The sequence below is a fragment of the Ictidomys tridecemlineatus genome, chromosome 7, assembly GCF_052094955.1.
Source record: "Ictidomys tridecemlineatus isolate mIctTri1 chromosome 7, mIctTri1.hap1, whole genome shotgun sequence".
In the NCBI taxonomy this organism is placed as follows: domain Eukaryota; kingdom Metazoa; phylum Chordata; class Mammalia; order Rodentia; family Sciuridae; genus Ictidomys; species Ictidomys tridecemlineatus.
In genome coordinates, this window is record NC_135483.1 from 134,948,119 (window position 1) to 134,975,347 (window position 27,229).

A 27,229-nucleotide genomic window follows, 5' to 3' on the forward strand; every position below is an offset into this window, starting at 1 on the left:
ACACAAAAGACCAGGGAAGAACATTCCTGACTCACAGCCTAGTGAAGAAATGTACTTGTGACAAAAATCACACTGTCATTTCTGGAAAGCACCCTAATACAATCTGTGGAGGAAAGCCATTCTAACTTGAGTAGGGTTGTCTTGCTGGTTTATGTGCTTCTGTTTTATGTGCTCCTGTAATCTCTTCCAGGAAGGAGAATGTGTGGCTCACATTGGGATCCCCAGAGTGCTTAATAGTCCCTGATGCACTGAGGCCCAGCAGGCTACAGAGTCCAGCAGTGAGTCCTGAGGAGAGACCTCCCAGGCTTAAACTGGGGCCAGGAGGAGCCAGCCTGCAGCTCCTGTCTTGGTGTTCTCAGCCAGCGAGCTGATTGCTCTCCCCCTGTGAATTGCTGTACACACTGAGAAGCCCCACAGCAGCAGATCTGATGAATGGGAAAGCTGCCAAAGCCTTGTGGCAGCTGGCCCCTGGGGCGCCTGTGAGGTCATCCTTTCCCCTTCTGTTTGAAAAGCTTGTGTGATCACAGTGGAGATGAGTTGGCAGAACCTGGACACAATCATTCCCTTTTCTCCCTATCTATTAAAAATGTATCCAGCCACCACACAGGACAATATGATTCATCTTCATCACAACAGCATGCCCCCATTTTCCTCCCAGGAAAAAAAGAAATTGCAAATGTGGGAATTTTAAATTCTGAAGTCATTGGAAACCTTCCCCCTCATTCTCAAAAGCACACCTGAGACGATGCTGTCTGGGATAATCAGAGGCTTTAATAAAAGAGTCAGGCGTTTGGAGAGAGCAAGTGAGAAACAGGATAATTGTGTTCAAGTAGGAACATGATGGCATAGAATATTCATGCACACAGGACAAATACCAATTTAGACTTCCCAATTTTATTAATGATAGCATTTACATATGAGACAATATCGTCTTAACTAGAAGGCATTATCTTACCTGATGGGAAGGTTTGTCCAGACTGGTTTCATCGTTGTGTTCAAGAGACTATATTGTGTAGATGCTTTGGTCCCAGCCAATACTACTCACTGGGGAGATGGCCCAGATTTACATAATTCTGTAGAATTGAAAATCTATTTTGGAGTCTGAGGTAGTCGCTGCATGATGAAAGGTACAACCTTCTTCCGGCTCCTTCATTCTGATCTTCCTCACTTCACACCATGGTCTTTTTCCTTTCTGAGTTATGCAGAGCCCTTCCAGTCTCTTCGATTTCTGCCCCCAAACTCTCGAATCCAAATACAACATGGGGAGTAGCAGACTCAAGGGTAAAGAGAACTGGTTTTGTGTGTATCCCAGTTTGCTGAACTTACGTGAATGCATGATGACACTGTTCTAAGAGCAATTTCTATAAACACCAAGGGAAATGATGCCTTCCATTGGTTTACATGAACTTTCTTGTTGTTAGCTGTGGCCAGTGACAAACTAATATGTAGGAAAATTAGTGACTTTTGCAAAAGTCACTTAGAAATTGCCTGGGTTGAAGGGGCTTAACATATTTATTCCATGAATGAATACATATACATGCATAATTGAACCTGTGAATGAATGGATAAGTTAGGAGTAAGTACTCGAGGAAACCTTTCAAGGCCTGAATAACATTGGGTGAACTAGAGATCTGTTTTTAGAGATCTGTATATAAACATAACTGTTCTAATACCATTGATGAGACATGCATCTTGCAACGTTTTCCTGCTATTATTGATGTTTAGTGTTCTAATTCATCCTCTCTCACTCAGTTTTCATAACCAACAGCATTAATGTGGAAGACTGGACAGGTGATCACTATTATCACGAGTGACCTTGGTTTCAGTAGAACCAAATTAACAATTAAGATCCATATGCTTATCCTAGGTAGATGTATCACTGCAAAAACATGCATATATGGTACATGTCCATGCATATTTCAATCCTAACAACTTAATTCTAGTAAAAATTTGGATAGTTTTTTTAATTTCTTTCAAAATTTCATCATGTTCCTGCTACTACATTTTTGCTCTTTTTTAAACACTTAGAATAATAGGCATTAATTGACTCATTAGCTAAAAGTTCTTTTTTTTTTTCGTAGATTTATGACTGGTGACTTGGGGTTGAAGGCAGTCACTGAGCAATGGGGCTGACTATAAAGAAGAAAACCCATCAGGCCTTTTCATAGTACCACAAATATCATGGCATATTTGGTTCTGGTCTAGACCAGGTCTTGTTTATTTGTTTGGTTTGGACTTTATTTTCTTTATTAAAGCTAAATGTCTGATGTGATAGCATGAAGTATGGCAAAAGTATTGCTAGATCAGGGTGATAGGCAAGTAACAGAGCTATGATTCTGGGTTGATTCAACATACAGTAAGAACACAAAAATAGATTGGAATTAAAGGAACAAACCTAAATCTTATTGGAGGAAAGAGCTTCAAAATGTTAGTGCCCTCATTACAAAAGTTTGGATTCTAAAAACAGAAATAATATAAGAACCCAGAATCAAGCATGAGGCATTCATTTATCTATCTGGGTGTCTATATAGAGATTGGGTGGAAACACTGATTCCCAGCATGTATGAGCATGACCCTGAAATGGAGAAACAGATTGTTGTATACCTGGCATTGCTAATGGAGTTGGAGCTATTAATATTTTCCAGATAATTCTCATTGGCTCAGAATTAGGTGGGATTAGTACTTACAGCTGGTCATGTTTGGGACAGGAAGACAATGACACATTCATGACTATTATTGAGTGGTTTCTGTTCTTGAACATATTTTTTGGATTTCTATGAATAAGTGCTAGAGCTTATGCTTAGTGGAATTTGGAAAATGTAAAACATATGGCCTTAAGTGCTAGGGTATAGCACTCATTTGTAGTAATGCCATTTCACGAGCACGTTAAACGTTTTTGTTATCTTAAATTCAGGAAACAATAGAAGTGTTTCTTAATGTGCAAAATAGGAAATTAATAATATTTATAAATCTGCTTTTTTATGATATTCATTGTTTAAGAGTTGGAAAGATCAATACAGAGTGAAAAAATAGATTGTTTTAAAACTACAGTTTTATCACCCAAAATAAGCAATACTGATATTGTGGGGTGTTGTTCCAGTATTAGGGTACAGCTGCTATGTATCATTAAACACTTTTTTCTCATAAGCCTTTGCTTTCACTGAATACTATGCCAGTTCAGTATAATGTTCAAAAAACACATTTTCTAATTTCATTAAAGCATCTGTAAAAAATCTTAACTAATGTTATTGGCCACAAAAATATAAACATATTTATAGTGAGAGCCATTTTACTCAATTATTTCCATAATATGAATTTAGATGGTTTTCACTTTGTCTTTATTACACATAAATTAATGAGGAACACATTTGAACGCAAATATTTTTAAAATTTCTGATTATACTCTTAATATTGATTCCTAGATTTAGAATTATTTATTCAAAAAAAGATGATTTTCTAAAGTTTTTGGTATCCATTGAGAAATTCCTTTCAAAATATCATCAATTAATATACCATTAGTAGTATAGAAAAGACCCATCTCTTTACTTTTGTCACAACTGAAGAAAATTATAATTTTTTATTATTTGCTAATTACAACAGAAGAAAATTACATTTTGTTATTGTTTTGATTTTTATTTATTTGATTACTTGAGAGATTGAATGATTTTTTATGTACCTTAAGCATTTGGGCATAATTTTTATGTCATGTATCTACTTAGGAACTCTTAAAATCAATCTATTGGGAAAATGTTCCATGAACAGAGAAAAATACAGTCCATTTTCTTTATTCATTGTAGTTTTTTTTTCTATAAAGTCACAGTGAACTTGCATAGACAATTTAAATTTGTTGTCATTCTGTGATATCTGTGAATGAGTATTCACTTGATGTTATGAATAAATTCAGAGTCTATGAAGAATAAGTATTGACTCTACCTTCATAGCTTAGTGATCTGGCCACAAAGTAAATGATGATATATGTGGTAACTAAAGAAATGTTTGAATGGCCACATAGTGATGCACCCCTATAATTCCTGCTACTCTGAATGCTGAGGCAGGAGGATTGCAAGCCAGTCTGAGCAACTTAGTAAGAAACCCTATCTCAAAGTAATAATAGTTAGGGGTGTAGCTCAGTGGGTCAGCACTTGGCCTAGCATGTGTGCACCCCTGGATTTAATCCCTGATACCACAAAAAGAGAGAGAAGGAAAATAAGAAATTATTTATTTAATTTAATTAATTTAATTTAATTTAATTAATTTATTTAATACATACCTATTCATTTTAAATGGAACAAATCAAAAGAAAAATGTCCTTTATCTTTTATAAATTTTAAATTATAGGCAGAGTTTACCATAACCCAAGGTGAGAAAAGGGCAAAGCAAGAATGATGAAGGCATTATTCTGGCACCTGAGGAAAAAGAGCAGACAGGGATATGGGAAGAAAGGATGTTGCTGTGAAGGCAGGCAGAGCTGAACATGAGTCTCATTCACCCGATTTGTGGCTTTGGAAGGGAATCACTTTGCCCTCCATTTTTTCTTTATACTGTCAAGATCGAATATCCTTCTTTAACTAAATATCTATTGCAGGTACATTTTTTTTCTCCTATTGGTAGTTATAACCCTATGATGTAACATAATTCCTGATTGTGTTACACTAGTCCCCTCTTATCCATCATTTTAATTTCTGCCATTTCAGTTATTTGAGGTCAACTAAGTTTCAAAAATATTTTAAAACTTCAGAAATAAACTATTCATAAATTTTAAATTCCACATCATTTTGAGTAGTGTGATAAAATCTTGCACTATCCTTCTCTGTCCTGCCTGAGACATTAATCATCAGTTGTCCAATGTATCCATGCTGTATATGCTATCTGCCCATTAGTCACTTAGTAGCCAGCTGTCTAGGTTATCAGATCACCTGTCATGGTGTCTCAGTGCTTGTGTTCAAGTAAACCTTATTTAATTAAAAATGGCCTCAAAGCACAAAGAGTAGTGATGCAAAGGAGGCATGGGGTGGGAGTCAGGCAGGACCAGGAAAAACTGATTAATTTTGGTTCTATGTGGCAACATTGCAGGGTATATCAGAAAAAAACAGAATATATAAGTTTCAGTACTATCTCTAGTTGCAGCTTTCAGGCATCTACCTGGTATGTTAGAATGTATCCCCCGTGCCAGTCAGATAAATAAATATATCAGTTACTCAATACCCATGTACCACAAGCAAACATGATAACAAAAAGAAATATATTTTAACTCCAAAATAAAATACAGAGTAAGGCTTTTTATTTGTAAAATCCTTCCCAGATGAGAATAGTCACTACCAATAAGTAATTAACACATATTGATTGTTCCATGTAAGGAATTCTAATACTCTGTATACATGATTTATGTGAATTCACATTACAGGAATGATTTATTGATTTCTTTATTTTTCTTTAGTAAATAACACTTATATAGTACTTACTGTATGCAAAGATTATTCAGTGTTTTGCAAATATTATGTATCTTCATAACAGCATTTATATGGTAAGCATTATTAAAATTGTTCTGGACATGGGACAACTGAGGCATTGAGATATTAAGTAATTTGTCTAAGATGGTAAAGCAAATAAAAGGCAGAGTCAGGATTTGCATTAGTAAGGCCCTTGGCTCCAGAGTTCATGTTCATAATCATTACTTCTGGGGTGGGAGGGATGGGGAAGGGGCAGGGGATTAGTAAGGAAGGTGGTATGTGATAGACATCATTATTCAAAGTACATGTTTGAAGACACGAACTGGTGTCAACATACTTTATATACAACCGGAGATATGAAAAATTGTGCTGTATACATGTAATAAGAATTGCAATACATTCTGCTGTCATTTTTTTTTTTAAACCAATAAAAACATCATTACTTCTTCACAAAAGTCCTGGGAGAGTCTACATAAGGAATAGGGTAAAATAGCTGAATTAGGTTGGCAAGGAACCTATTGGCATGTCTGACTCCAAAACCTGTGCCATTCTGATTCATAGCTCCAAGCCACTTGCAGTCTGGTAAAGCAGCAGAGGCTTCCAGTGACTTACCATTTTTGGTTCTTCTAGCTGTTTCTAAGACTTAGGCAACTTGCTCTGATTTCTTAATAGTGCAATTAGACTGTCATTGCCTAATTCTAGAGTCTGGGTCCTGGGAGCAGGAGTTCATGGATTGCAAGAAGTAGAATATTAGACTTTTCCAAAACTAAGAACGAGAGGCCGTATAATGTGGAACTTAACCACTTAAGCTATGGACTGACACACTCTGTATTTAAATCAGGCTGTTCTGCTCCCAGCTGTGAAGTTTTGATAAATAACTTTACCTCTCTGCCTCTCAGTGTCATTTATAAAATTGGTATAACTCTACCTCTTTAAACCATGATCATATTGTTGAGGATTCAATGAATTAATACTCAGAAAGCACTAAAGTAAGTGTGAGGCATATGGCAAGCAGACAAATGGAAACATCACTAGATTGTTCAAGTTTGTCTTTTAATCCAGATCTGTCTCACAAACAAGAAAGTTCCAAACTTTTGGTTCCACACCTCTGTCTTTAAAATTTTTGAGCAAGCATACCAATATCCTTTTTGGGTATGAAATAATGGAGGTGTGTTTCTGAAGTAATAAATTACACGCAAATTTAAACCAGACCACAACCACAATTCACTAAGTTCTCATTTACCTTTCCCAGGTACCCCTGAGGTACCCTGGCGAACTCCTGAATTATTCACACTCAGGTTGCTTCTCTCAGAAGAGTTCTTTACTCAAAGATATGAGTCACTTCCTCTATCCTTTCTCAAATCCAATGTCTTACTAAAGAGGGGGATAACTTATTTTAAAAGAATATAATTAAATTCATTACCATCAGGGAACAGTAATACAGTCCCTTAACACTCCCAAGATTATTCACATCCTCTCAAAAGTATTCTTGTACTATCCCTACTGAATCCTTAATCAAAGGCCAGGCATCTGGGGATTTTGGCAAGGTCTTCCTTAAATTAATTCCACTTCTCATTTTTTTTTCCCCTTTCCTTAAAGTCTAAGAGATCTTTTGGTGGGTGGATTGTTCTCTGACAAGGGTCAGACATGAAAATGTTGCCTGTGTAAATGACTTCAAAATTGAATTTGGAGACATCGAAGATTGTATACATGAGAGGGAGGTCAGAGGAATTGGTTAATAGAGAATATTAAAAAAATAAAATTTGGGAATTTTAGTTTGTACCAGATGATAAAATGGAAACTGTTGAAAAGTGCTGCTCTTCAAAGATAAATAAGATTGAATCCTGCTCTTATAAAATGCAGTAGTCATTATTCTGCTCAGTTTTTCTCTTGTCTTCCAAAGAACATAAGCTCCTACGAGATATACAGAAAATAAACTGATTATACCTTCCCTTCTCTTTTGTACGGTTCAAGCCTGAGGTTACCATTGGTTTTGGGGAGGCATAGTTCATGTAACAAATAGTTAGTATATCTTAAGAGGAGCATAGCTCAAGGCAATCATAGATCCTTTGGGATTGTTCCTATGCGTCCCATAGTACCTGAAGGGATGGGGTGGAATATATAATATATATAGTCTCATAGCTGTAATTGAAGAACTGTAGTTAATACCATTCTCAGAGCTGCCAAAATCATTCCCAAGATCTTTGAACTGATTACTAATGCTCACAAAGGGAAATATCTGTGAGACATAAAGAGATCTAGAGGAAAAATACTATTATTCACACGCTTAAAAACACTTCATTAAGCATTCTTTAGGAATTCTTTAGTTTGTAGATTCTCTGCAGGGAAAGATTGTTTCTTTAGGTGTTTTGAGTGTTGTTTTCACATATTACATGATGGATAGTTATGTGCTTCTGACATTGTTTTGTAAGACTTACGGTGTTTAATAAGAGTAAAAGTGGCACTAATAAAAATTGCAGCAAAAGTTTATATTAAGGTCATATATGTTTAAAAGAGATATTATTTTTGGAAATTCGAACAAATATCATTAATTTGACTTAGACATATACACTTCAGGGAAAGTTCTATTTCTTCTTAGTTTTCTAGAAGATCTAAAATGATTATGCATATTCTTTATGACATTAATAACATACGAAAGAGCCTTATTCTTCAAATTTGCAATGTGCTGAATTCTTTTAGAAACTTCCATAAACATTGTTGGAGTTACTTGCAGAAATTAAAAAGAGGATTACAGTAGTTCTCCATTTCCATGGGGGTTTTCACTATTCAACCAATCTGTTTCAAATACTGTATGCTAGATGCTATTCTGGGTGCTTGGGACCCTGCATGAATAAAGTTAATCAAAATCCCCTTGGAACACCCTCCTCCATAGGTTTCTTGCACTTATGCATGTCATTCTGAAAATACCAAGAATGCCCTGCCCTGACTTCTCTTTACTTGGGCCATTTCTCAGAGTTTTGTTTGTAGCAAGCAGCCTTAAGAGATGAGGTAATGTCTCCATCTGAGACAAAGAACAGGCATGCTTACTACTTGCTGTAACCAACAGATGATGAAGCTCCTACTGTGTTGTAGCAGCTATTTGTTCTCTTATACATTGTCCCTGTAGCTCCTGTAGAATTGAGGGAACAAGAAGTAACAAATATATACATATATATTTGATACTCATGTGGCTTGCTATGCTGAGTAATAAATACTTTTTTTTTTTGACCCAAGGGTCTCATGTCTTTTGTCACCATCCATGAGGGATAACTTTTTAGTTTTATGGTAAAATGAGACCCAGACAACAAATTCCTCCTCTTATTTAACTTATATTCCTGACTGTGTGGTTTCAGTTTTATCTTGCTTTCAAAATTTGAAATTCTCCTTGCTTATTTCTGCCCTTTGCTCAGGATCTCATCCACTAAGTCTCATATCTTATCACCTCTATCACTACAACAAACAAAAAAAAATGATCTGTCTTCGAACATGACTAGGTATTATAAAATTCCATAGAGAATTAATAAATCTTAAGCAATATGATTTTTTTTTTTACATGACAGTCACTGCTTTAAGGCACAGATGACAATTTAAATACTGAGAGGCAAAATCATTTTGTGTATCCATCACTAATGGACCGCTAAAGGCAGAAACTTTAGTCATGTTTTTGCTAGAGGTCAATACCAATTAGTGATACATTATCAGCAGGATTTCTCTTTCAAAATCATTTTATAACATTCAGGTAACTCTTTCCCCCTACCAGCAACTTGCTTTTTAGAGATGGGTTTACAAGCTCATTACCGATGGATTGTTTAGAGGTTAATTATGGTGACAGGGTTGGTTTTGTTACGTTAGATCTTCTGATATGTAAAATATAGCATATTTCAAATGGTTCCTAATGCAAAAGTTATGTGTGTCCTCCAGCTATGAGGGCAATGTGTCCTCTCTCCAATACTTTTTTTTTTCTTTTTTTCTTTTTTCCTCTTTGAAAAGTTCCCCAGGAAAATAGGTGAACTAAAAATTAATGAGGAAGAAAGATGTTGCCCATGAGGATTCTAGGGGAACTGTTGGATAATATCTTATCTAAAATTAAAGAAAGGAAGTTCAGGAGATTTAATTGTTTGCGTATTTAGCATATTGTTCAGTTGTTCATTCACTTAGTATACTTAAACCAACGTTTACCAAGTGACTCCCAGTGCCTATTAGCATGCTATACTCCAAGGGTTCCACTGAGACACAGTCTTCCTTTCCAAAGTCCTCACTGAGGAGTGGCCAAGAGACACACACACATTTTTTTTTTTTATCATTATTAAGACAGGAATCCTTTGGAATGAGAACATCTTTCTCATTCTAGGGATTCTTGGAAGGCTTCTTAAAGGTGACATTTGGCTGAGGTTCAATTTCATTTTTCTAGTAGATTACTAATTCTATGCCAGATATTGGGTGCAGGCAGTTCCTTTATCATCATTTTGAAGAGTTAGACACTGACTTAGTTCATTTTTACTGCTATAACAAAATACTATAAACTAGGTAATTTATACACAACAGATTTTTTTTTCCTCATAGTTCTGGAGGCTGCAAATTTTTTGATCAAGACATCTGCAAATTCACTGTCTAATGAGTCCCTTTCCTCATACACAGCACCTTCTTGCTATGTCCTCAAGTGTGGGAGAGGAAAGGGTCTTTTGGGGGTCTAGTTCATAAAGGGCTCTAATCCCACTCGTGAGGGTGACAAATAACCTCTTTCCAAAGTCTCACCAGATGCTACCATCACCCTAGGGGTTGGATTTCTACAAAGATACATTTTTTTTTAAAGTTGTAAATAAATGTAATACTTTATTTAATATGGTGCTGAGGATTGAATCCAGTGCCTCACCTGTGCAAGGCAAGTGCTCCACCACAATCCATCCCTCTATAAATGACTTTTAGAAGGACACAATCATTCAGACCATAACAGGTACTGGGGGGATTATGAAAATTGGAAGCATATGCTCATTCAAAATATATGACATGTTGTAGAAAAATCTGTTAAAAGTTCTCTCTCTCGCTCTCTCTCTCTCTCTCTCTCTCTCTCTCTCTCTCTCTCTCTCTCTCTCTCTCTCTCTCCTCTTTCTCTCTTTTCATTACTGGGGAATGAACCTAGGGGTTCACTATCACTCTCCTGCATGCCTAGAACGTTTTATTTTTTTTTATGTTGAGAAAAGGTCTCATTAAGTTGCCCAGGCTAGGATTGAATGCAGTTCTCCTGCCTCCGCCTACTGAGAAGCTGGGATTACAGGCAGTGCATCATCTCACTGCCTTCCTTTTGTTTATCATGTTTGCAACTCTTCCAAATCACTCATTGACAGCCAGGAAACAAAAAGTACCCCCTATAACCCCAGCTGTCCTACCAGATGCCTTCTAAACTCCACTTTAACTTTGCGGCTTTGGATCTAGGTTTTAAATTTAGAGATTCAGACATATGGAACCAGTAAATTAGCACTGATTAATTTCTTTTAGTTTTTTAATCATTTAGATTTTTATCTGGGATAAATACACTAAAAGGCTTTTTTTAGGCTTAATGATTTTTTTTTAAATCATGCTTCCAGATTTTATCCTTCCTGCCAAAATTCAAAATTCAAGTCTATAGTCTTTGATCCAGTCTTACTCTCCAGAATAGCTTCCAAGAAATCTTAAAAGACTTATGTTGCTGTGGAGGATTATTTTGTTTTGTTTTGATGTTTTTTAGCTACGATATGACCTAGATTATTATGATATATTAGGCTTGACAGGACTATATTGTTGGACCAGATGAAATATTGTTTGGGAAGTCTTTGAGCAGGTGGAAAATGCTGTTTAATCCCTCTAAACAGGAGAGGATCAGGGAGGTATTGAGAAAATGTAAAAAGCAGCAAAGCAGGTTAGGAGAGCTGAAGAATAGCAAATGTCTCCTCCTGTCATTGTGTGAGAATGCCTCATGTGGCTTTATTTTACACTGAGATATTCCATGTCCCCCAAATATTTCTCCAGTGGTGGTAATGAATTGCATTGCCCTCTTGGTTGTAAGAGCGCGGGTATTCTGCTGAGGAGCCATATGGTTCCCATTTATTTTAATGTGTCTTTGACATCGGGAGAATTGCTGAGACAGCAGAGGAAAGTGCTTACACCCTGGACTGCAGCCAGAACTGCGGTTATTTATATGTAGTAACGACTACCTTTTTTCCCCACAAAGAAACGACAAGGTCTTAAGATACTTTCCTTGTTGGGATTTTAATAAAACTAGACTATAGGTTTGTATATTTTGGAATAACTGTTACTTTAGTGGCAATGAAATTTGTTTCTTGAACATGAAGTTTTAGTGTTTAATTGTACATGTGAGAGATTAAGGAAATAAGCTGGGAAGTAGGTGGTACTTATTTTCTCGCTGATAATAGAGGAACATACTTTTTATCTGGTTTAACAGCATCACCAAGATAGTACTCTGCATATGTAATGCTTTCCATCTGCGATTCATAAGGTTTTTTTTACAAAGGTAATCATTTCTTTTAATATTCCTGTGAGATAGATAAACATAATTCTAAAACTATATTAATAGAGAAAACTGAGAAATGCAGATGTTTATTAATGTAAAGTGTATGGATCATAGCAAGTATTAGAATTAAAATTTCATTGATTATATCATTTGATATTTTATTATTTTCCAGATTTTGGGACAGAAAAATATTTTCTCTAATTTATTAGTGATACCATGTGCTTACAATAAAGAAGACTTTTAAAAAACAGAAGACAAATATCTCAATGATATATGTTCTACATGTAAATGTTAACAAAGCTCTCGGAAATCTTAAAGATTCTTCAGGAAGTTTTTAATATTATCTAAATAAATGCAGTGTGAAAAGAGGTGGTAACATTGACCAAAATTACATGAAACCGTTCTCAATAGTAATTTTTTCTGCTGGCTTGTTCATTATTTGGAACAGGAGAGAGAGAGAAAAAAAAAAAAATCCCAGCTTCTGGTCTGTTTTGGGCATTGCTGAGCACAATGCAGTTTACAGATTTAGTAAAACCTTTTAATATTATACTGTGTTTCATCTATTTTGTTTGAGAATTTTGATGTATCAACTTAAATGGTGCCGAGGACTATAAATATGATGGATGAATTGATGCAAATGGAAAGTCATATATCTAAATGAGAGTGAAAATCAGTGGATCGGTTGGTTAGTGGTATAATTTTAATCTATAGGTTGATCTAAACTTGTTCTAGTTTAACAATTCACCATCCTCAATATTTATGGTGTTTTAATGTCAGGGCTTTCTGCAGTCACATCACATTTTCAGGAGGATGTCAGTTCTATGTAAGGGGGAGGGTCAGTGTCAGGTCAATTGTATATAAAGTAGAATGCAATTTCCTTTTTATAAAAAAATCTTTGTCCCGTTTGTTTCACATTTATAACTTTAAAGTGTAATATGATTATGAAATACCTTCCTGACTTTTGTTAAGACTACTCATAAGGATTAGGAGAAAGGAGGTGGCATCTTTAATAAATAGAAATGTGTGGATGAAAAATAGCTAGTCCTGAAAAGTGATCACCTTTTGTGACTTAATCACCTTAATTTTTTATGGCATCAAGGCTAGAAGATCAAAGTTTCAATTTAATTTTTATACACAGCTTTCAGAATTTGGATTAGCAAACCTTATATTTTTCCAAGATGAGATTACCAAGTAGGTGATTGGGCTACCCCTCTACAGGCAAATTCAGCTCGTAGAACACTGAACAGCTCGGTCTGTGCCTGTCAGGGGAGACAGAAGAGAGCTGGTTCCCTCCATGTGGATCTCTTGCTGGCTCACGTGGATATAGCCGGCAGACTGAATAGATGACAACGTGACATGCATGTTCATGATCCAAAACAAAGCCTTAGTCATTCAGCCTCAAGGGTCATCTTATATTATTTCATTCTGTACTTGCTGTTTTGTTGTCATTTACATGCATATACAGTATCTGCCCCAATCTTATACAGTACCTATTCTTTCACATGGTCTTATGTGAGAATTTTATTTTTATTAAGTCGTGATTTAAACAAAGGAATTACTCCACTTAGAATCTGCAGTGCACAAAAAGACATTATTGGTCTCAAGGGTAATCCATTGTGAATATTTTCAACTTCATACTAGAATGGAAAAAACTTATGATTTTAAAGTGGTTAAATTACCTAATTCTATCTGTGAATTTTAAACTTAATCTTTCACTAGGATTGAAATCAAAATGAAAACTGTTTCTTATGTGTGCTTATCATAATTTATTTTGTCTTGATTTACTAGTTCCTAGATTGGTAGGTGGGTTTGCAATGGGGAAAAATGGAATTTAGAAGCCAAGGGGAGAGATTTACCATACTATTAAAAACATTGTGAGAAATCATTCAGAACATAAAAGACCAAATATGTCAGTAAGAAATGGACATGGACTTAAAATTACGAGCATCGTGTAAGTGGGAGCTGCTTTTTCTTGATTTTTATTTTTGAATGCTGTTTTCTCAGTAATAAGGGCAGTAGTTTTTTTGTTTGTTTGTTTGTTTAAGGCCCTAATTTGCCATGCATTTTGTTGGATGATTTCCATGATGTTTTCTTACTGCCTCTGTCTCAGTTCTGATGATCTCTTTGAAAAGGTGAAGCTCTTCAATTTCAAAACATTGAGTAGATAATGAACTCTGGCCTGTCTGATGCACCCGGTATTTGTGATGGTTTTCATTATTTGATTTTGTGTTTTATATTTTTCAGAACTGAGTGTAAAATAACATAACATTGACTTGGCCATAAGTAATAGACTAATTTGCATTGCATACTATTATGCTTTCTTTATGAAGGGCTCCCCAAAAGCTCACATGCTCATGTTAAAGGTTTAGTCCCCAAAAATGTGGATTTGGGGGAAGTAATTGGATCAATGAGCCTTCTTAGCTCATCAATATATTAATTCATGGCCAAATAGCTTTTGCAAGGTGGTGGGAACTGCAGGAGTTGGAACCTACTTGCAAGGACTGGGTTCTTGGGGTTGATATCTTGTCCCTGGCCCTTCCTCCTCTCTTTCTGCTTCAGGGATGCCATGAGGTCAGCAGCTTGTCTCTGCCACACTCTTGCACCATGATGCTTCGCCTTCCCTCAGACCCAGAGCAATGAACCCAGCCCAGCAGGAGATAATATCCCTGAACTATGAGCTAAAATAAATCACTCCTCCGTTAACTTGTTTTTCTTAGATATTTATCACAGCAATGAAAAGCTAACACATACACTTAAGATAATTTGGATTTTATTCATGGTTGGAAGGAAATCATTCTCAATTAGTCTATTTTTGCTTTGCCTTTCATTCACTCATGCCTCATGACAGTTCCTTGGTGTGGTTTCCGCGTTTTGAAGTTTTTTTTTTTCACTTAAATGATGTATTGCCCTGAATAACTTGAGCAAAAATAACTTTAAAGAGATGACTGGGGCAAATACATTAGGGAAACTTTGAAATATGACTCATTGGAATAAAGGGGGACAATTAGAACAAGGAAAGTGTGCTTTTGATACCAAACTAGATTTCATTTTCAAAGGAATCACTCCTGTGTTTCTTGGTTGCTAGACCCATTTTCACTCCCAAATTGCAGTTAGGACTTGGTACCATGTAGGTGACACCCTGATCAAGAGAGGCCAACCTTGACAATTATGTCAAGTTGGGAAAGATGAGAAAATATGATCAAGGAAATTTTCAGAAGACATTTATTTTTTATTTTTATTTTGTAACTGGTTTTATTATTTTTAAAACACAACAGCAGAATGCATTACAATTCTTATTACACATAGAGCACAATTTTTCATATCTCGGTATATAAAGTATGCTGACACCCTATTCGTGTCTTCATACATGTACTTTGGATAATGATGTCCATCACATTCCACCATCCTTGCTAATCTCCTACCCCCTCCTTTTCCCTCCCTCCCCTCTTCCCAATCTAGAGTTCATCTATTCCTTCCATGCTTCCCCTCCCTACCCCACTATGAGTCAGCCTCCTTACATCAGAGAAAACATTCGGCATTTGTTTTTGGGGGGATTGGCTAACTTCACTTAGCATTATCTTCTCCAAGGCCATCCATTTACCTGCAAATGCCATGATTTTATTCTCTTTTATTGCTGAGTAAAATTCCTTTGTGTATATATGCCACATGTATTTTATTCATTCATTCACTGAAGGGCATCTTCATAGCTATTGTGAATTATGCTACTATAAACATTGATGTGGCTGTGTCCCTGTAGTATGCTGTTTTTAAGTGCTTTGGGTATAGTCCTAGGAGAGGGATAGCTGGGTCAAATGGTGGTTCCATTCCCAGATTTCCAAGCAATCTGCATACTGCTTTCCATGTTGGCTGCACCAATTTGCAGTCCCACCAGCAATGTATGAGTGTTCCTTTTTCCCCACATCTTCACCAACACATATTGTTTTTTGTGTTCATAATAACTGCCACTCTGACTGGAGTGAGATGATATCTAGAGTAGTTTTGATTTGCATTTCTCTAATTGCTAGAGATAATGAGAAGACATTTATAAAGATTCAATTCATCTTAATATCAACCACTGAAAATTTATTTAATATCTAATTTGTTAATTTATGTATAATATAGTTTCTGATGAATCTGGATTTTCTGTTTGTAAGCTAAGCTTCCTGACTTGAACATTGATTCAATCTGAATTTGTTCTTCATTAAGCAAGAAATAGCAGGCACACTTTTGGGTCTGATTAATTTGATCTGTATAATTTAAAAACACAAATTTTTATCAACCAAGATTTACCAAGAAAACAAGTTTAGTTCAGCCATCTCACTATGCTTGTACTAAAATTTTCCCAAATTGAAAAATAAACTCCATCCATAGACTTAACAAATCATCTGGCTTTTTCCTTTTGAGCTTAAGGCATAGGAGACAAAAGTTGTTTTGTTTTGTTTTTTAATTGATTTTTGACCCAAATAGTAAAATTGAAAATTTTCACCATTCTTTGGTTGTTTGACATGAACTTTCAGCCTCCATGTACCAAATTCAGTATCAAAATACATAGCTTTGTTCTACTAATTTCTTGTTTTCCATCTCTAACAGGACTTTTGCTGATAGTTATTGATACTGATGACAACAAGTATGTCTAAAGAGGGTGCTCAGCTTGCTGCTCAAACACTTGCTCCAGATTGACTGCTGTATGGTGGGATTAGTGTTAGAGAATCTGGTCTTCAGTTTTATAGGCCCAGATACGTGAATGTCACTGGGCATGCAGAGATCACCAAGCTCAGTAGAATCATACATATGAATGATGTTCACAAATGACTGAGATATAAATCAGAAAGAAATTTTGATTATTTTCAATAAGAAAATCTTATTTTAAGAGAATCTTGTAGAATCAAAGATGTCTTCCAACCTTTATGAACAAGTGGTTTATGAATGTGAAAATGGAACGAAGTTGGTTGTAGTTTCTTAGAAGCTAGTATGGTTCAACTTTGACACCTTGGTGTACTCATCTTCTGTATGGGATCAGAATATGTAGAACATGTGTCTCTTCAGAGTGCTTGCTTTCTTGGATGGTACTAGAAATATTGTGCAATTCCTATTTTTTGGTTTGCAGATTTGTCATCCACTCTGTTCAAGAATCCTTTCCTTGTATAATTTATAGTATGGATCACTGTACCTTATTTTGCTACATTCTTACCCTGGCACTGTGAATTAGTCCATTTTGCAAATCTTTTATCCATTCATTTTTCAAGCATTTATTAGAATAAAGAGTTTTTGCAGATAGCTAATAGGAATAACTTTGTCATTTATTCCTTTATTGCAAAGATCAATATTACCTCTATAATAGGTGATCATTTTATAGTAACATCAGTATGTCCTGATGTGCTGACCATGTGGTTGTTCCTAAGAGCTGTGTCCAGGCAATATGTATAGTACCTTTGCACCTAGACTCTTTTTCTTCAGTAGTAACTATGGTTCCATTGAAAGAAAAGGAATTGAAAGGCACTTAAAAATTGGTATAGAATATGAAACACTAATTATTTTTCAAAGCAGTAATGAAAGCCATATTCTCCTGTTTTTTTTTTTTTCCTTGCTCTTGACCTCACAGTAGTAAAGCTAACACTGAACTTTATAGATACACAAATTAGAGTTCATTCATTCTGTAAAGGGCATAAATTACTAGGTAGGTATTCTATCAGGGAGGTTTCAGATTCCCTAAGGCAGATGTGCTCAGTGAATTCAGTCTATTTTTCCCAGGCTTGAAGAACACAGACTCTTTTGTGTGTGTGTGTGTGTGTGTGTGTGTGTGTGTGTGTGTGTGACTTCATTTTGTGATGTTAGTCAAAGTGGAGCCTGGAGGCAAGAGATATCTCAGAATGTCCCATTCCAGTGATCTGATTCAATCATCAGAGGAAAGCTGTGGGAGTTGGGGGTGGCTCCTAAGTTCAAGAAAGCCACACTTTAAGTTCCCTCAGTTAGGCTGATTTTATAGTTTTGGAAAACCTCTTCTTTGAATATATTCCATAGTATTTGGGATCATTGTTTTTACAGTGTTATTAATAATATGCAAATGTTAAAATTAGCACAGAGAAGCATGTTTGAATGCTAAATCTTAGCAGATCGGAGGAAGCCCTATTCCTATACACTTCAGTAATATAAGCCTTGCCAAGGAAGCAGCTAAAGGGCTCCTGCTTTCTGCCACTACTGTCATCCTCAAATACTCAGAGAATCACCTCTGCATTCTGGCTTTTGGGGAAAGGATCATTTGACATTTTGGGATAGGGTAAAGATATTTATCCAAAAGGATGAAGAATTCTTATAATATAAAAGTAAACATATAGATCTTATTAAATTATTTAAAAATAAATTTGTCGGGCTGGGGATGTGGCTCAGGGGGTAGCGCGCTCGCCTGGCATGCGTGCGGCCCGGGTTCGATCCTCAGCACCACATACCAACAAAGATGTTGTGTCCACCAAGAACTAAAAAATAAATATTAAAATTCTCTCTCTCTCTCTCTCTCTCTCTCTCTCTCTCTCTCTGTCTGTCTCTGTCTCCTCTCTCACTCTCTCTTTAAAAAAAAATAAATAAAAAATAAATAAAAAAAATAAATTTGTCTACAATGTCCACCAATGGTCTAAACAATAAGTAATAATATCGTCAAAGATGTTTAAAAATAACTGTTTTAAGTGAGAGCATTAAAACCTGTTTCTTTATCTGTACATTTATGGCTTTGAAAGATAATGGCTTAAGGCCATCCTTTTTATGATATCAAGAACAACAAAGATGGAAGGTTATCACCTAAACACCAGAGGCTCTTCTTAGCCTCCTGTACAGTAGTGACAGATGAGGTTGTCAGATCTGGTGTCAGATTACTGGACAGATTGTTGAATTTTGCTTCCTGTAGTGATCTTTTTACATTTTGACAAATTCTTCTCTGTTTCAACATGACTTAACCACAGTTGTGAAGCAGATCAGAGCTTTTAAATCAAATTCAAAAATTGTGCTGCCAGGAGTGTAAGTATTTTATAATGAATATATACACAAATGAATGGATAAATTATGTACATATTTGAAAGCATTTGTTTTCTGTCAATTTCTTCTGGGGAACTCAAACAGTAGAAAAGGAGAGAATGTTAGGAGAGCTGAATTTTTATGCTAATGTCACAATACTATTCTAATCTGCTGAGTCTCTGCATTCTGAGTTTCTCATTCCTGGAATGGGAGCTACAGACAGGAAGGCATCTCTACCTGATTTTTTTTAGCAATGTATTCCAACCATCTAGAAAGGATCTGACACATGGTAGATGCTCAATTTATATTTATTGAATTAACAAATCCATAAAATGAGATTAATCATAGTAACCTCTCTTATATTTGCCTTGATTGTTATGGTTCGAAAATGAGACAAAGGAAATTGTAGCTGCTTGAAAGAATATTCTTAGGTAAATTCTAAGTGACACTGTAGTGACTTTTATTCCACTGCTTATACACTGTCTAAATCAAGGTCATCTTTGAAATCAGCAGCAAGTACTATCTACCAGAGGCGATATGCAGCCAGGTATCCATCTACTAATCAACAGTAGGGTGGCTTCAAATCTCACAGTGACTTGGTACCTGTGACCTATGCCTGGGCTCTGGGCTAGCGAATCCCAAATTCACCACTAAATAACCTTGGCCATGTTATTCAACTTTTAGTGATTTAATGTCCTAAAAATGCAACCATAAAAAATATCAACTCAAAGAGTTGTAAGGATAAAGTGAAACAATTCATGTAAAGTCTTTGCATGGTAAAACACATGAGAAGTACTCCATAAATGTTAATGTATTAATTACTTTGGCATCCAGGAATTGCTTCTCAGTTCCTGGCTTCTTTCTGTTTTTCTGCTTGAGCACGGGTATTAGTTTCCTGAGGCTGCCATTAAAACTGTACCACAAACTGAGTGGCTTAAAATAAAGAAAAGTCTTTTCTCACAATTCTGGAGGCTGGAAAACCAAAATGATCATATTAGTAGGGTGGTCATGCTCTCTCTGAAACCTGAAAGGGAAGGGCTTTCCTTTTCATATTCTAGCTTCTGGTAGCTGCAGACACTCCTTGTCTTATGGCAGCTCTGTGTCCCTCTCCTAATGACATTCTTTCTGTGTCCCTTCATAACATCTTCCCTCTCTCCACAACTGTGTCCATATTTTACCTTTTTATAAGGCCACCAGTCATATTGGCTGAGTGTTTACCCAAATGACCCCATTTTAACTCAGTTTCACCTTAAAGGCCTGTTTCCTAAGGAGATTACATCGGGAGGTACTGGGGCTTAGGACTTGAACATATGGGAGGGAGGAGGGAGGGAGAATCAGCCCATTATAGCATGATTTTATTCTTAATTAAATATGGGAAAGTCTCTGATAATATGGCACCAGATTTGGAACTTTGGAGTTTAATTCTGAAACAAATTATAAAAAGAAGTCATTCAAAGGCCCTAGCCTGGGTTATTTCACTATAAAATAAAAGTAGTGGCCCCGTTAATGTCTACCATGTTTTCCAATTCCAAAGGTTATGTGGATAATATGACTGTTTTTCAACTGTACTGTGTATCTCAACTCTCATTGATGCTCTGTATATTCTGTGTATTTTGCTATTCTTGTGACTAATGATAAAGGTTCTGATTCTTACCACACAAAAAAAAAGTATGGAAGTTAATGGATATGTTCATTAGCTTGATTTAGCCATTCTAAAATGTGCACATATATCAGAACACCATTGTTGCACACCATAAATAGATGTAATTTTTGTTATTTAAAGAATAAAAGATAAAAAAATATAAGAGTTCTGAAATATCTTGTGGCATTTGCAATTTTCTCAGTTCTTGGATTAAAATCCCGTTTTCTATAATGCTGTTTAATGGGATGTTATTTTGTGAAATGAAAGTTTTGTTAGTTTAGGTTATTAGTATATCTAAGTAGTAACAGTGAGTCATTTTGTGAATTTTTATTGATTTTTAGAATTTTCTTTTTTTTAAGTATTGCAAGCACTATATCTTTATTTACACATAATGATTGATCATATTTATGGGATGCAGTGTGAGTTTTCAATACATGCATACAATGTGTGAATTTTCATATTATGGTAATTAACATTTTTATCTCCTTAAGCATTTATCATTTCCTTGCCTTGGGAAATTTCCAACTTCTTTCTGCTAGTTCTGTAGAAAATATATTGTTGTTGTCAACAATAATCACTGTACTATGCTGTCGAACATTAAAACTTATTCCTCTCATGTAATTATATTTTGGTAATTAGCCAAATTTTTTTTAATGCCGAACATCATTTTCTGGAAATGAAATTAAAGGTATGGAAGTTTGTATTATGTCTATCCTTATTATTATACAATACAACTTGTGTAAAAATCATAAAACCAAATTGCAAGGAATTAGGGGAAATGAGAAATTAAGTTCGGCCACTAATCCACAAATATATAGGCAAGTTTGAAAGTTTGCTTGGATTGCCCTTATAGAAACACTTAAAAGTCTACCCTGCCATAGCTATAAAAAAGTATATGAAAGGAAATTAAAAGGTCTTTTCTTCAACTCTGGGATACAAGAGTTTTAGAATCTTTAAGGGCCCAGAAGTGTTGAGCAAACATAGACTCAAGACCAAGGGGTATTTTCTTAACCTCATCTGAGGACCGCTACCCTTGGTGTTGATTGGATTTTTTTCTTTTCCTTCCAGCTTCCTCCATTCTCAAAAGGGAGAAGCGGCTGAGGACCAAGAATGTGCATTTTAGTTGTGTCACCGTGTACTACTTCACCCGGAGGCAAGGCTTCACAAGCGTGCCCAGCCAAGGGGGCAGCACCCTGGGGATGTCCAGCCGCCACAACAGCGTGCGCCAGTACACCCTTGGCGAGTTTGCCAGGGAGCAGGAGAGGCTGCACAGGGAGATGCTGAGGGAGCACCTCAGGGAGGAGAAGCTGAACTCTTTAAAACTAAAGGTAAGAACTATAAACTCACTTTCTGCAAAACTCCACATCCTTATAATAATTTGAGTCAACTTTTTAAACAGTCATAGCTGGAACTGCATTTTACATGACTGACTGCCTGCTGAGTCTTTTTTTTTTTTTTTTTTAAGCAAAACAATATAGTCTTTCATGGGAAACGTACCTGACATCATTTTTTCATTTATTTTACAAATATTTACTACTGAACATTGCTTGCTCATATAGCCTGTGCTGGTGGGCTAATGGGTAACCAAAAATAGATGTAGTCTCCTCTCTACAGGAACTTACGGATTAATAGGAAAGAAAAATATTAATCAAGGTGTCAAACAAAATAAAATCTTGATTTGTTTTTTCATTCAGTGCTATAAAGGAAAGTTGTAAAGCACTGTGAAAATGTAAAACAGGAAATTCATGTGGCACAAGCAGTCAAGAAATGCTTCCTTGAGGAAGTGAAATGAAAATCTGAAGAGGTAACCAGGCAAGGAGAATTGGCAGGAGTTTCAGGCTTTAGGAAAGCCAGAGATGCCTTGTGCTGGGAGGGATCAGTGAGCCCACAAGGTTTATTTGACTGGAGCAGAGGTGAGAACGGTCAATCAGCATGAAGGAGAAGGGCTTAGGCTTTGTAAAAACATAGTAAGGTAATTTTTCCTCATCGTCTTAATGACATCAAAAGTCAATAGTTTTAAAATCAGGGTTGAGGTGCTAAAATAATGCAATCCAGTTCTTGTAATGTGTGAGAACAGTTTGGGAGTAGGGAAGGCCATGTTGGGACAAGAGGGAACCTAGGCAATTAGGCCAGGTAGAAGGCATCCCATAGTGTAGAAGACAGGTGATGGCCAGTTAGGTTAGTCTGAAGCAAGAGAGACAAAGAGAAAGGGAAGAGGAGAAAATTAGTAAAATCAATGGTGCTTAATGATGGGCTGAATTTGGAAGGAAGAGAGGGATAGTCAGGAATGACAATTACGTTTCTGGGTTGCAAAATGGAATGGGCGGCATAGGTAATAGTATTGTTTGCTGTGACAGGAAATGACAAGCAACAGAGGAAGATGCACAGATAGTGGGAGGGGTGGATAATGAGAGCTCTCTTGGACATACTGAGTTTGAGAGGTTTTTGAGTTTTCAAGAGGTGTTGGGAAGGCACCTAAGTAGAGATTCTTGATGTTGAGTTAGAGATTAAGTGGAGAGAAGTACAGAAATTGAGAAAATGTCTTCTGTCAACTCAGAGCTCTTTATGTTTGTGTGGGTCCATCACCCTATCAATACATAGGAATATTCTACCATCGTTATCTAGTGAGAAAGGAAATATTTTCAGATAATCCAACACACTTAAAAAAGGGTATGCATTAAATGCCTGAAGTACCATAAGCCACCTGTGTTATCTAAATTTTTTTATGAAATCAACCAGCAGAGGTGTGATATGTGTTTTGAAACATGTTATTGTATATATTTTGCAAGTTATGCATGGGTCTTGTTCCCAATTGCATTACAAGGCAATCACTTAAACTGGGCACAATTTAGCCCAGAGAGTGACTTACATTTCCTTTGCCAGTATTTTTGGCATATTTCAATGAAAATCCCTCAGTTTTTTCCAGTAGCAATACACCATTATTTTGTGATTTATGATAGCTTGTCATGTAGTAATTTAGTAATAGTTACCAAGTTTGTTTCTGAAATCCATTCTCTACCTTTGTAACCGATTACAAACCAACTCTACCCCCCCACACACAATGAGTGAAGTCTTTCTTCAAATTCAATTTTTTGGTAGAAAAATAGTAAAGGTTGACAATCACTAATGAATTTTATTTACCAGGCATTTTACAAACAATGTTTAATTTGATCCTCACAGAGATCCAGTAGAATAGATAAGTTATTGAAATATGTTTGCAACTGAGGAAAAAGAAAAACAAAAGATATTAAGTAACTGGTTCACTTAGAAAACTGATTGTGTTATCTTATTTTTTCCTATTCTTAAATTAATTGATTATCTCCTATAGGCATTGGGGGAAAATATCTGTGTACTTGTGTGTGGGGGGGTATCTTTTTCTGGGGTTTTTAGAGAGAATATAATGTTATCTGAGAACCAAAATATTTACTGTGGTGAACTTCTTAAGTGCTCGTGGTACGTGTGATGGACATGAGGGAAAGGCACAAACCTACAGCAGCCTTCCTCCATACCAGGCAGTGATATATCAGGTGCTGATATAATTATACACATATACTCCCATGCCTTTTTTTAAAGAAGCTAAAGAAGAAAATAAGAAACAAAAAGAACACTGTAGTATTGATTTATTTTTAAAATAGTGCTTAGTGTTGGAAGTTGGAGAGGCAGCCATCTGAGTGGATGTCATATGTCAGTTTTTTATTAATAAGGGGAAACATGCAGTTTTTCTCTTTGGCAAAGATGTAAACAAAACACATTTGGCTTTCATTGCTATTTCCAAATGAATACCAAGCTGAAGGATAACAGGATTCTGAAGTGACTGAGCTTAGCCTCAATGCATTTGAAATATTCAGAAACACATGGTACATGAAGTTAAAATATCACAGCAATGTAGACCAGTTGTCTCAAAAATCTGAGATGAATTAATCGAGAAAAACTTGTATATTTTAATTGAAATTCTTCTAGCATATTAACTTTTATGATTTAAAAAATATCATTGACTATACTTGTCTAGGTCTAATTGTACAAAATCTAAAATTAGTTATCCAAAACATTAGGAATCTAAAAATTTCACTCTCATTGGAAATGACATTTGTTTTGAAGTATGAATTCCTCTGGGATAAGTAAGAAAACAAATGTGTCTACATTGATTCCGTTATTTTGAGTTGGGCAACAGAAGATCAGTAGTACAGAAGAGGGGTCCAAAGGGGAACTAAAGGATTGTGAGAGCCAAACTTTGCTCCCTTGCATTTTTGCCTGAGATAGTCCTTTGGGAGTTACTGTCTGTTGAGTTAGGGCAGAGGGGAGGTAGCATTTGACAAGTCAAACATTCCCAGTTCCTCATTAAGGAGCCCAGGCAAAATGCCAAGGGACACTCACTGGAATTGGAACTGGGTAGCTTTCCTGCCACTTAAATTTAAGAACCAACAATCTTAAAAAATAAAGACAGATTTCTCTTCTACCGTTTCTTCCTGTTTTTCTAGGAAATCTTTGCTGAGTTCCAATTAGGGGAATTATTTATTCAATGACTCTTTTCCCAATGATGCTTTAATAGAGAGAAAGGACTAAAAAGAAAAATACAAGGGCTAGAACTATGGCTCAGTGATAGAGCGCTTGTCTCACATGTATGAGTCTCTGGGTTCAATCCTCAGCACCACATAAATAAACAACTAAAAAAATATATAATACACACTTGAAGACTTACCTCACAATAAATATTTTGGGAACAAAATAAGAATAAACATGTAGATTTTGATTATAAAATTGGTTCTTATTTAGCAAATCAGCCTCCTAAGTTATAAGGTGTATAAATAGAGAAAAATGATATATACAATTATTTTTGTAGAACAAATACAATTTATGGGAAGATGCTCAAGTGTGTCTTTTTTTATTCGTGGTGTTGATGTTTTAAACATTGTCTATAAACAACTGTGGGGGAAAAAGCTGAATGAATAAAATGCATGTTCCTAGAAGAAATAAGTAGCTGTGGATTTCTAAATTACAGAGCACAGTTTTCTTTCTCTGTCAAGCCCATTCACACATGTCATACACTTCACAGTAATCAATGCAGTCATCTTAATTCTATACTCTTTTCCAAATTAAGTGCTTAGATTTCATCATCTGCACCACATTGTTGAACAATTAAATTAGCTTTTACTTCCATTTCTCATGTATCTGTAAAATACATTAGGCAGCCATTTGTAAGTAGGAGACTTGGCATTCTGATCGCCTCTGGGTTCTGTCTTACTGGATTCTACAGTCTTATTCTAGGAAATTTAATTTAGCTTCCACAGCTTGGACTTGACTCTATTTCGCAAAGATTTTGCAACCCAGGTTTTTCTTCTTTTTCTTTCTGAGATTAAGGATCTAACCCCACTCCTGTTACCACATCCAATCACTTCTCAGCATTGTCCTTTATTTTTTTTTCCAATTTCTCAGCCATATATTTCTTGAATAATGTATGGTTGCTGTCTCCCTTTCCGAAATAAAAATAAATGAATAAAACCAGACTTTAACTCCTACTTTAATGACTAAACTCTTAAAATATCCCTATGTAAATCTTCAACCCCTATCTCAAATTTAATCTATGACTATTTTATTCTTAAGTACTTCACCCATGCAGCATTGTAATTTCCTACTCCACCTCCAGCCCTCCCTTTGTATCTCTTCAAAAGCTCCATGATTAATCCTCCAGGTAAAGATCTTCAGTGTGCTGGGAGATGAAAGGGAATAGGGGCTTGTGAGAGATGCTTGAATGGTGTCTTAGACCCATAGTTTGAACACTTTGGGATGTGTATTTTAAGAACCTAATCTGTAATTCTTTCCTAGATATGTCTTTGTCTGGGGTCAGGGTATTTTAGAACTCCATTTATCCCTACATAATTTCTCTGTTAGGCTCTGTAGCAATCACTTCAGAGCATACTTATTGTCAAAGCTTCCAGAATGAATTCCTAAGTAGAGGCCTGCTTCAATACCAAGCAGAAAACTTTTCTGTTTCAAGTATTTGCACTATTGAATGTACAACCTGTTCTGAAAAGTACACAAAAAAATATACCTAACCAAAGTGATGGAGACTGGTAGGGTGGAATTCAGCCTGATACACATGAAATACATTTAAGAATATGCTCTTTCAGCACATCACTGGCATTTTATTTGAAAAAGTACAATTAGACATATGTAATCAAATCATCACATTCTTCCTGTATAAAAAACATAGTTTTTTTGTTGTTGTTGTTTTACTTTTTAGTTTAGAAAAATCAATTGCATTGATTCTCCTGGTTTAAATGTAGGGACATCCAGTGGTGTGTTGGAGCCAGCTCTCTGAATTGGCTCATTACTGTGGATTTATATACATCTCTTCCCAACAAAAGTTTGAAATTGACTATGAAGGGAGTATGTGAACCATGAAACTTGTCAATCACAACAAACTATAATATTTTTATAAGTATAGATTTTTAAATATTTAGCAGCAGGCTACTGGATTCATCCTGATTTATTATCCACCAATGAAAGAGGAATTGTTGGTCTAAACCAAAAGGAAGGATAAGGAATTTATAGCTTATGTTTTTTTTTTTTTCCAAGTTGTTTTGTCTTATATGTTAATATTATCCTTTCTGGTGACTTTTTTCA

At 35.7% G+C, this 27,229-nt stretch overlaps 1 protein-coding gene across 5 annotated transcripts in view; it reads left to right on the forward strand.

Moving 5' to 3' along the window:
* Positions 1–27,229, forward strand: part of Csrnp3 (cysteine and serine rich nuclear protein 3) — a 187,465-nt gene that overhangs the window by 138,376 nt on the left and 21,860 nt on the right. For all 5 annotated transcript variants that reach the window (XM_078017518.1, XM_078017517.1, XM_078017516.1 and 2 more), the window contains one exon: positions 21,674–21,933. In XM_078017518.1, coding sequence (XP_077873644.1) covers positions 21,674–21,933 — 260 coding nt within the window. The remainder of the gene's footprint in view (positions 1–21,673; positions 21,934–27,229) is intronic.